This window comes from Centruroides sculpturatus, unplaced genomic scaffold (assembly GCF_000671375.1).
Source record: "Centruroides sculpturatus isolate CEXI.00-Female unplaced genomic scaffold, Cexi_2.0 scaffold261, whole genome shotgun sequence".
Lineage (NCBI taxonomy): Eukaryota > Metazoa > Arthropoda > Arachnida > Scorpiones > Buthidae > Centruroides > Centruroides sculpturatus.
In genome coordinates this window covers 330,979-343,285 of record NW_019384426.1, presented here as the reverse complement: position 1 = coordinate 343,285, position 12,307 = coordinate 330,979, and the positions used below count along the sequence as shown (strand labels likewise).

The 12,307-nt window shown below is 31.3% G+C and overlaps 1 protein-coding gene across 7 annotated transcripts in view; it reads left to right on the top strand.

The window, feature by feature from the left end:
• Positions 1-12,307, top strand: part of LOC111619583 (zinc finger MIZ domain-containing protein 1-like) — a 111,180-nt gene that overhangs the window by 80,319 nt on the left and 18,554 nt on the right. For 5 of the 7 annotated variants that reach the window (XM_023361332.1, XM_023361331.1, XM_023361337.1 and 2 more), the window contains 3 exons: positions 9,330-9,543; positions 9,642-10,121; positions 10,206-10,442. In XM_023361332.1, the coding sequence (XP_023217100.1) occupies positions 9,330-9,543; positions 9,642-10,121; positions 10,206-10,442 (931 nt within the window). Of the gene's footprint in view, positions 1-4,781; positions 5,335-6,070; positions 6,760-9,329; positions 9,544-9,641; positions 10,122-10,205; positions 10,443-12,307 lie in introns of those variants that run through there. The other 2 variants (XM_023361334.1, XM_023361335.1) reach the window with 2 other exon arrangements.

Genomic DNA, 12,307 nt, shown 5'->3' with positions numbered 1-12,307 from the left:
TTCCGGTGCTCCGTAAACAAGAATCGACCTCTCTATCATGACGTCACCTACATACACGTTCCATATTCTGTACCCCGCGATAGTGGGGCACAAAGGGTTGTTGGAGTAAATGTGACGTCAGATGAAAGTCGTGACGGTATTGTACACTGGCGTGGGAAAATTTCTCCATTTTATGAAGAGAAAAAGGCTGTGTTGCTTGCGAAATGCTCCTGCTGTTCCTGAAAAGTTTCATTAGAACCGCGCTTAGTTTAGTAATTAAAGATAGGAGAAAAATTGATCCTATTTTTATAGAAAAATGCGTAAAGAATCTTTCATTTTTCTATTCGTCTATTTAACTGTTGATCCACAGGAGAGAGAGAGAGAGAAAAAAAAAGAGTCCTATCGTTCGTTGTTCGGAAGTAAAGTAAAACAGAACAATCGGCGACACAGTTTTATACGGAAACTTATCAATAAATGTAACTTGAGACAAAATGGAGAGATCATGCTCAAGGTCGCTTGAGATTCTGTTGTTATGGCAACCAGACAGGGTCATATTCTGGATTGTGTGTGTGTGTGTCAATTCGCCTCTGGCAATTTGCTCATCTGTGACTACGCTGTTGAAAGTAGTACCAGAGGAATATGAGGCCTAGTAACTCTCCCATAAGCATTTTACAGGGGAGGAGGTGGAGGAGGAGGTGATAGTGGATTTTTTTTTCTTCCCTCCCTCCTCTCTTTTTAGCCTTTCGAGTGTTACCGCAAAGGGAAGTGTCGATAGCCTTAAGGGCCTCCTCTATTTCCTGCAGTTCTTTTCAGAAAGTGTCAGTCCTGGGTTGGGACACGTAGAGTAGAAACTATACAAATAAACCTGAGGGGGAAGAAGAAGAAAAAAATACTTTTAAAGAAATGTCCCTCCGACCACACTCGGGGTGATTTCTCAATTGAAACATTGCTATTACTCACAATAGAAATTTCTTCTATATCGAAATGGGGTGTTTTTTCTCCCCTCATTTTTTTTTCTCTGGTGTTTGCTAAACATTGCAGATCATTAAACTAAATATTTTATCGTCAATTTATGGTTTTAAACTGAATTTTTCCTTATCTGTATGGTTAATTTGACCCGCTTTACGTTCGGTGTACTATATAAGGTCATGTTTTAATTTTTTTCTCTCTCCCCTCCTCCGATTATAAACACCATTTCCTTCCTTCCTTCCTTCCTCATCGATAAGTTAATGTATTGATAGAAATTTTCGATAAAAAATATGATACAAATGAGGAAAAATAGGGGAAAAATTTAAATTAAATTTTTTCCCTCCTTAGCATTGTAATGTATTACCAGTCTATCAATTACCTTTAAAATAATTTATTCGGAAAAAGATTCTTAATTTTACTAATAGATGGCGCAATTTTTTATATTATTTTAAACTGGTCGAAAGCTTAAATTCCTTATAAATTAATAATATATTTTTTTTAATAAAAAATAAATTTTGCACAAATTTTAGAAATCTTCCATTAATCTACTAAGATAAAACTTAACAACAACAACAAAAAAGTTATAAATTATGTCTCGGTCGTCACTAATAGATGGCGCCATGTCATTAATTAATTTTTTTTAGTTATTTTTGCTTAGCGTGAGTATTTTAAGGGAATTTTAATACATATATTAATTCAACATTTTTTAAAATTTAGTTTTAGCGGAATAGCTTGGTTATTTATGATTAAAAAATGGTTTTAAAAGCGATGAGATAGTTTAGTCTATTTGGGAACCGTTAGATGGAGCCAGCGTACAATTAGATGTTATCGATCGGTAGGATGCTGTGCTTTCTGCTCTTCCTTTTGTCTGGCCGGAAATAAGTTTTGCCCCCTTCTCTCTTCTCTCTAGCCGAGTCTCCCTCCCTTTTTTTATTCCTTTCTTTCCTTTACGTATTTCGTCCCTTTCCAGTAGCGTGAATCTCAAGAGAATGTCTCCTTCGTAACCATCGTCTTTCCAGTTTCTATCAACTTAGTCGAGCGGTCTTTCTCTCATTTTTCGACTAACATTTGCTTTTATTGCTGCCTCATCGACCATTTATTGAATGTGTGTACAGAAACGGAGCATACAATTGTACAATCATCGCCTTTGTATCAGTGAGGTGAATAAAATAGAAATGGAACAGTAATAGTTCTTTTTTCATCATCCGTTCTTTCCCATTTTATTAAATTGAATTATCCTGTTTAAATCTAAGGCATATAATATTCGTTTCGGGGTTATGATTTTTTTAATTTTATTTTTATCTTTAAAGCAACCAGAGTACAGTACCTACTTCGAATTAGTTTTTAAAACTGTAACAAGATGGCGCTGCGGAGGCAAACTGAAATTTTTAATTGTTTTTGAAATATTTTTTTATAATACTTTTTTTAAATTGAAGTAATTTTGCTAATGGAAAGATTTTTAAAAAATATTTAAATTTTTTTTCTGCCTGGTTCCTATTCTTTTCGTACATAACTCATTCTACTATTGATTCAGGTGATGTATTAGAGCATACGTGGGGTAGTAAGGCTTTTTAAAATATTTTAAAGCCTTTTACTTGGATTTATATAAATCTAGGCTATTAAATAAGATTATTTACACTAAAATGTAAAAAAATAACCTGACGTACAATTAAATAAACACAATCTTAATGCACAATTGAGTAACAGAAAGTCTGATTATCGTAAATTTTATTTAAAAAATTAAATAAGTAAGAATATATAAAGAGATTTTTTTTTTAGAAATTTATAAAATATTTGGAAATATTTTTTAAGTTTTAGAAGAGGAGAACATTAACACGCCATTGCTGGAAAGAAATTTGGGAGTTGATAAAATGCGTGGAAGAGAGCAAAACAGATTTTTAAATCCAGATTCAGATGAATAATTCAGTCATACGATGCTGCCATTTAGTGGAATTTTTATTTAGTAATCTCAACAATCGACTTAAGTAACTTTATATCTCGGATTTCTCCACCCTTCTTAGATAATGGGGTTGATCCACTTGTGGCAAAAGTGGTTCCGAGAACGAAACCTCGAATCTGTGAAAGAATTGCACGGTTTCCGATTCGACGAGGGGGGGAGAAAGAATGAGAGAGAGTGAGTCCCCGAGTTAATCGTTGACGTCACGAAAGCTTTAATAACTTCGCCTCATCCTTACACGAGGGTGTGTCGTGTCGGAGTTTCCTTCATTAAATGCAAATTTTTCGGTATTGGGATCGAAATTATTCGAACGACTTTTTCCATATGTTCCCCATCATCCTGGGTTTTTCTAAAAATACGACTTCCTGTTCCACCCCCTCCACAGGACGCTCCCTACTTTAGGGGGAGGCCCCGTGAGAAATAGGGTCTAGGAGACACAAGGATCGTCCCAGACTGGTAGAAGTGGCGATGTCGGTTCTGTTGTTTCTCGCCCCGAAGCTATTGAAACATCCCCTCAACCCCGGTTGCACGGAGAGGGACAGAGCAGAGGAGGAGGAGAGGAAAAAAAATCCTACCCGTTTTCCCACATCTTCTCCCTCCCCGTTTCCCGGAAGCCGGTTGTCATGGTAACGGAGACGGCTGAGCTACCAAGGTCGATTTTTCTGTCACGTGTACGGGGAGATCTCCTCACTTTTTTCCTATCCCCATTTTGGAGGGAAAATTTCGTATCTTATAAACAATTTGAACAAATTGTAAACAGTTTTTTCTCCCCTTTTTGTGTGCCACTAAGAGTATCAAAGACGAGAGGGGGTTGCAACGAATGTAATTTTATCGCCCGTAAAGTAGGGGGGAGGTCGACGATTTAACCTCAACTTCCTGTCGTTCGCGTGTTACTCAACATTAATGTTTATTAAACTATTTGTTTAATGCTAATAATCAAGATGCTAATGGCTCCAACCTAAATTCGCGTATCGAATAAAAGTGTAAAAGAATAAAATAAAATAAAAGTGTTCGAAACTAGATTTTAGGGAATTAAAAAATCTCCATGTTTTATTTTTCCCTCCTCGCTTAATGTAGAATTTCCTGTTGGAATAAGGAAATTTTTGCTAATTAAACGAATGGATTCGTTTCCTTGTTATGTTAAAGGATGGTAGTAAAGCTCAGGTGGCTTGATGTGGAACGGACGAGTTGTTTGTATTTCTATCACTTCCCCTTTTCCCCTACTTCAATCAACAACTCAAGGTGATACTCAGGGAAAAGCTTTGATGAGTTTTCCTGGAAAGTAGTGCTGACATCTGTGAATGGTAGAACGAATTAATTTACTTTCACCCTCTCACTAGCTAACACACTTTTTTTTTTTTTTTTTTTAAGTATAAGAAAAATGCTTATTAGCTACTTAAAATTTGGAAAAATCCCTAAATTTTCCTTCGCGTTATAGGAAAGCGTGAAACTATAATAAATCTTTTAAAATTAATTAAGCTAGTGATTATTTTATATATAATCACGATACGGTATATGATGACGTGTGGTGAAAATATAATTAATTATTTTAACTTTTATAATATTACGTAGGTTATTATGTAATGCGAATATTATCTTATTTATTTTTTATTTTATTTTTTAATTTAGAAACAATGATGTATCGTTTTACAGAGTTTCAGCCATACTAGATTTTCCTGTTTAGAGGGAAAAATTCTTTAATTTTAGTTATAAAACGAGAGATTTTTAATGCGTTTAAATCGCTTAAAATTTATTTTCTTAAGGAAAAGTAATAGTTAAAATTTTAAGTAATTAAATAATGCTTAATGTTTAGTTAAATCGTATAAATTAAGCTTTTTTTTATTTTTTTGGTGGCAATTTTATTGGTGTTTAAAGGTATATAAACGTTTTGCAACGCTGTGACAATTTAAAATGACATCTCATAGGCAATTTGCCAAGCAAATACTTAAACTATCCCGTCGTTCTAAGCGAAAATTTACGTATTTTTTTCCTGGTATCTTTGCATAATATGTGTACAGTAAACAATTTAATTATTGATGAAAACTGCTGCTTGGGAATGTGTGTTATAATGTCGAGTTGTTTTTATTGAGGGAAGATATATTTTTTCTCTTCCCCTTCAGTTATACCTGTTTTAGTGATCCCATGGCACCGTTGGGATGGCAGCAATCGCAACAGCCAGGACCACCGACACCGAATCATCAGACGGCTCAACAGCAACTTTCTGTGGTGACAACAGTTTGGGGAGTGTCTAGCAGTACTCAGAGCGGACCCACAGTCCATTCGTCTTTTGGAGGAACGGGTAGTAGCACCAGCATGGCACCCACCCCATACACATCAACGGCTCAACAACCGTACCAGACTGGGACTGGTCCGAAAGGATATAGTCAACAGGGGATTAATCAAAGACAACCGACACCCGGATATAATGGGTAAGAGCAGTTTAACATCAAAACCAAGTTCTAGTCTGGATAACAGAAAATTCTCGTGTTAAACCATTGCCCATTCAGGATAAAAGGGTGGAAAAATTATATAGTTAACACAAGAGGAGAGAAAGTTCGGCATCGTGCCAGAATCGTGGTTCGAAGTTTCAAAAACGAGTGATTACGTAACATGACGTACGCGATCACTTCCAGACTAGAACTTTATCACCCGTTAATCACTGTATACTTACTATGAACTAGGAAAATTTTACTTTAAATTTAATTATTTTAATCTAAAAAAAAATTTAAATTCGAAATTACTATTTCAATTTTCAAAAATTAATTTTCGCGCGCAATACGAAAATTTGTCTCATATTAATTAAAAATTTGTCTCAGTTTAATTAAAAAAAAACAAATTTGTTGTGTAAATAATCTATTTTCGTGTGATACTAAACCTAAAAAATTTTTAAATATAAAAAAAAAATTAATTTAAGACGACTCCATGATAAAGCAAGTCAAATTGCCTTTAACTGTCATGGCGGATTAGAATTAAAACATTTTATTTAAATTTGTAAGCATTCTTGTATAACTATTAATGCTTTAAATTATTTTAAAGGAATTTTAGAGTATTTTATATCATAAAATAATTTAATATTTACGTAAATAGAAAAAAAAACATAAATTTGTTATTAGCATAACAGCGACTGCGTAGTTAACAAAAAGAGAGAGGGAGAGAGAAAAAAATAAAGTAAAATAATCCAATCTTCGGCATTTATTTCCTTTAGGAATACGTCAAAATTTCTTTTTTCTTTTTTATATTTCTTTTATTTTTCTATATTCTGTTTTCCTATCTTTATCTTTTATTCTCCAGTCGAGTGCGGAATAAGTAACGAGCCTGCTCTTCCGTCTGCAATGACGTCGAGACTGCGTCATGCAGTTGGATGACGTCACTGCGGCGGCGAGCAGAGAGAGAAAGAAAAACATGGTGATAAATTCTTCTAAAAATACGAAAGTAATAACGATAATATTAATAACACTAAAAATAAAAAATATATAAAAAAATTAATCTTAACGTCGTAAACGATGATAATTTTAAACTGTCGATTTAAACATTTTTAAACGAATGGTAAATGGCGACGATGGCGACGACACAATTTATATTTGCATATGCGCAAATTATTTGGTATAAGCGGCGCATGCTCTTCTTTCTTGCACCATCAGTCATCTTTTTTGGTAAAATGGAAGAAAAGGAAAAGTAAAGTTTATTATTATATAAATAATTTTTATAAGAGGAAGATAAAAGAGACCAAGTCAAACGTCGTACATCTCCCGCCGGAAATGACGTCACCCAGGCCGGGTTAGGCCCTCGGGTATTAAAAAAAGTGCGCTAATGGAGGGAAATAGGGGTCTTACCTTAGTTACCGTGGAGTGTAGGTAGGTGAGAGGTGGTTAAAAATAATAAAAGGCCAACAATAATAAATATTAAAAGCTTAAAAAGTTGTAATTTATTCGTAAAGGCATTAGAAATGGCATTTACTTATTTCCACGTTAGGCTTAGCGCGGTGGTCGTAGGCAGACGACGCCAAGTGTTGTTTTTGTCGTCTGTTTGTTGTTTTTTCGAATTACAAAATTAATTTTTGTGCTGTTTTTTATTCAAATTAATAAATTTATACGTTTTTTGGGAGTGGTTCCATATTAATTTTATAAAAATTGGTGATTTTCTGTAATAAATGTGAAGAGTTGATCATGTGCTACTCTATTAGTTTTCACCTTATTCTGTTAGATACAAATAAAATGAATCCAAAACTGGATAAAATAAGTCGACAACAGAGAATTTTGTATGTGTCAGAACTTTCGAAGCAAAAAACAGCATCGTCAGGTTAGCGAAGAATCCTCTGTTTGATTGCCTTGATCCACTGTGGCATAATCTTTGCGTGAGATGATACGTGTGGACAAAAACCATCCAAGCCCGGATAAGTCAAATCGGTTATGGTATAACTAGATTCTGTTCGAGTCTAGTTTATGAGCCTTTGTCTGATGACAAAACGAATGCTTAGCTTTGAATGTTATTGTTATATATGCTATTTGCCAGTTTATTTTGTTGTTATAAATATTTTTTTTTCACTGTTTTTGTTGTTATATAAAAACAAAATTAATCTAAACTGCACAAAACAAATCAATAAGAGAATACCTTTATATTCCAGCAATAAATTTTGAAGTGTTTTTAGCCCATTTTATAAGCCGTTGTCTTACGAAATGTGGATTTGGCTGCGACTTTTGTCATTTAAGCTGAACTTCGTTTATTTTATTGCTATAAATGATTAATTTAATTATTTGTCGTACATATTTATTTTCCTTTGCTTAGTTGTACGTGTATAATCATTTTACTTGTGTCCTTGTTTATCTTCCATCTGTTTTGCTGAATTATAATTATATACTGCTATGCTTTTTTACAATGGTAATGCTATTTTTGGATCGTATAACTTATATGTGTTGTAAGATATGATGATGATTTTTATAATTCTATTATTTATAAAGCATTTGTATCATTATAAGTGTGATATAAGATTTCTAAAACATTTTTAAAGAAAAACTACTATACTCTTTAGATACCTTACAATAATAATGTATAAAAAGTCGGTATCAATTCCTAAAAATTATTTTTATATTAATAAAGTTGAATATTAACTAGTATTTAATGTATAAACTTCTTTTATTATAAATGTCATTATGTATTTATTATTTAGATATTGGGAATCTTTATAATGGTCTAGCTTTGAAAAATTAAATTTTAATAATTAACCTTTTAGCTAATTTGAAGTTTTGTTTATCTGAACTAGTAGAATATTTTGGTTTTATCATTAGCTAAAAGCTTTTCTTGAATTTATTATGTTCCATTGAATTCCTTCAATCACTTTCTCCATATTGAATGCTTGCCTTCTTTAATATTTAGAATTTTAATGCAATTAAAATTAATTATTGTTGAATTGATTTTTGTATTGTTAAATAAAGTTGCAACTTCTTAATATTAAAGTCAAGTTACCTTGATTCAATGTTAAGAATGATTTTTAATATTTAATATTTTAAGAATTTTAAAGTTGTTTTTAAGAATATTAACTTTAATTGATAATTACATTGAAATATATGTTAATTTATTATTATTTTTTTAATATTTTATATATCAAATAAATAAAATAGAAAAATGTTACATAATTTTCCAGANGAAAATTAAGATCAATGACCCAAATGAAATATTTCTTTTATTTTATTATATTAGTTGATTGTCCACTTGCTAAACAAAATTACTTTTGTACAGGGGAATACACAATTTTTGGAAAAATTTTATAGGAAAAAAATATAGCTCAATCACTTTTGTAGGAAGGATTTATTTACTGGAATTTTTGTAAGGAATGTCAGAACTATCTATGGGGCAGTGCATTTTTGGTGATGTATAGTGAAAAATGAAGCTTAGGCATCTAATCTTTCATAGAAGAGGGGGCAATCCTTTTATTACAAGAATCTTCTATGAGTGATGATGGTCTGCTATGAAAAATACCAAATTTTATATATTAATGAAATACCAAAAATATTTTTGATGTTTTTGTCTTAAAGGAAATTTTTATTTTGTTGTAATTAATGGAAAATAGATTTTAGGTTTATTAATTAAACTTTGATTGATAATTTTTTTAATGCAAGATTTATTAAAGGTTAATTTTTATTTAGATTTGAAGTATGAATTAAAAACATATTTTTATGCTTATATTATTTATAAAATAATTTGCACAACATTTAATTCTCCTACTATTTAAATATTTATGCAGTTGTTTATTTGCTATCCACTCATATAACAGATGTTTAGTTAAACTGAGCACAAGTTTAATAGATTTTATTATTTTGAATTTAATGTAGAAGAGAAAATGCTTATTTTTTAGTTTATTTTATCATAAATTTTATTCTGTATTATTTAAATTAAGACAATATTAATTTATGTTAATTAATTTCAGGTATGGACCAAATCCTTCAAATGTTGGGAATGGCATGGGTGGTGCAATGCCAAATGCAGGAGGAAATGGAGATTTTCAAAATCCTCACAATGCTCTCAGTGCTGCCGCTCTGGTTGCTGCAGCAGCAACAGCTACAGCAACAGCAACAGCTAGTGTTGTTGCTCTTCAAGAAAGGCAGCAGCAAGAGGTAGTTATGAATAATCAGTACAGTCAGGTAAGATATCATTATATAACAAAAAATAAAATAATAAACGAATTGCAATATTTTAAAATATAACTTGTATTTATGAAAATATTTATGACGTTTATTAGATGCAGGGAATGCAGAACCAACAGTTTCAACCAGGTTATGGTCCTCCTGCACCACAACGTGTACCTTCCAATCCTGGAATGACAAATCCACTTAATACTCCATTAGGAACTCCAATGGCAGGTGCAATGTCTAATCAGATGCCTGGAAATATGAATTCTGTAAACAATGCAATGATGGGAATGCCTAATTCTATGAATTCTGTTAATTCCCAAATGTCTATGAATGGACCTATGAACATGAATAAACCTATGATGCATGGTCTTCAGAATATGGCTGGACCTGGCCAGCAGACACCAGGAATGTATCCTGGAGCAACTACTGGAATGGGTGGACAAGTTCGTGGCCGATCTGCACCATATCCCAGTCCTCAACAAATATCTCAAAAGAGAGCAGCACAATATAATCACGTTGCCCAATCTTATAGCCCTGCAATGCAAGGTTATGGACCAGGAACACAACAGGGTTATGCACCAATGCAGGTAATAAGTAAATATATTAACATCAATAAATATATATAATAGTACCAAGAAATAGTCTCTGCATTAATTTATTATATATTATAGTATTCTGGTGGTCAAGCTCAATTTGCTAAACAATATGGGCCAACAATGCAGCAGCAAACTATGGCTTCGAACAATTACCTCTCTCAACAACAAATGCGTCCTACTATGAGACAGAGTGCACCTCCTTATGCTGGACAGGCTGGCCAGTATTATCAGCAAAGTCAAATGAATGGTGCATCCCAGCAGGCTCAGTATGACCCTACTTATGGTTCTCAGTATCCACAGCAAAATATGCAAGTAAGTAATTTTGAATTTAGATAATGTGAAAAAATGTGTTAGAACATGTACCTTACAGTTGCAAAATTAAATATTGAAAAATACATTATCAAACTGTCTTTTAATTACTTAAAATTTTTGCTTATTTCTCTCAAAAGTAAACTGCCTTGGAAAAGTTATTTCTAAATGACCTGATATGTTTGGGTTAATAATAGAAAATAAACTTATAATTTACAGAGGATTAATGTTGGTAAAATATGTGAATTAATTTTATGTTGTTTAAATTAACTTCAAATAAGTTAATATTTTAAATAAGTTTTTTAAAACAATGTTTTTAATTGTAGATTTGTTCCCGAATTATTGTAGATTGTTTTTCCTATTAATGTATCAGATGATCACATTATTATTTAGAAAATGAGGTTTATAACTCTGAAGGAATTTTACACCATCGGTTTAAAAGTATTGTTGATATATAGCGTTGAGATTAATGAATAAACTTTGAGTTTACATAAATGTTTTTTTCCTGTCACATGACTTTATAATATAAACGAGGACCCTATTTGAAAGAAAAGAATTTGCCGATATAACAAAAAATCTGTTTCAGTGAAGTTCATTCTAGATTTAATTCCTATGAAATCAATTTTTGTTATATTTTAAAAGAATTTGTAGCTGTTTTTCATTATTTAATTGGAATATAATCTTATTAGTTTCTTAAAAATAGCAAAAATACTTAATATTTTATGGTTTTTGCAATTTGTTAGCAAACAAGAGACATCTAGAAAGAAAACATCTGGTTTTTATTCATGGAATATCAATAGCAGGGAAAAAAGAAAATAATTTCACAAATGTGATGGGGGGTTTTTTAGTTTTGAGTAACAATAATGTTGGAAAGTATTTCTTATTGTTTTTTTGTATTATTGATTATTTTTTTATCACTAGTAGTACAGGTTAAACAGTAACTTATCATTTTTATTTACAAAAACAAAATTTAAGAAAAACTTTGTAGAAATAAANTGTTCGTATCGTGGAGCAAAAATATGTTTGAATTTCATATCGTATCCTGAAAATTTCGTATGCTGGGACGTTCGTATCCTGAGGTACCACTGTATATGATTAAAATTTTTGGGATCCTTGGATATGCTCAATATTTCTTGCTTATATCTTTAAATATTCAAATTAATCATTATTAATTTAAGTTAACAAACTTATTATGTATTGAAGGTAGAAATTGCACTTTACTTTCCAGAATTACAAGAATAATTTTTCCTGTAACTTGCTATTTTGTTTAACCTTTTATCATGAAATTTCATAATATATTACTCACTGTTTGCAATTCTTGAAAGCTTTAGTGATTCAAACAGATTTGATATGTCAACTTGATTATTACTAATATCAAATATGTAATAATTATCAAACATTACTAGATTATTGTTTAATTCATTAAGTTATTCAATGATTGAATAAATAAGTACTACTAGAATGAATATTTTCTATCTATTAATGACTTTAATGATTGGATTTAGAATCATCTGGAAAGACAACAATCCAGAACAGGATTCAAATCCTTAATTCCTACTTAAAATATGAGCATATTACTAGTTACACTGCTTCTATCCAAATTTTCAGATTTATATTAATTTTAGACTCTAGTGTAATTGTAATGATTATTCATCATCAATTAATTTAATTGTTTAAATAATAATCTGGTAATTCTTTGCAAATTATTATAATAGGCTGACTGTATTAAGATTAGAATTATTTCAAACACAGCAAGTTCTCGCTTAATGCTGTTTTATTATAATATTCTCAAGGAAAGATACAATTACACTTGTAATCATTTACAATTATTATTGAATTTTCTTTATATACAGTAGAATTGATTCTAT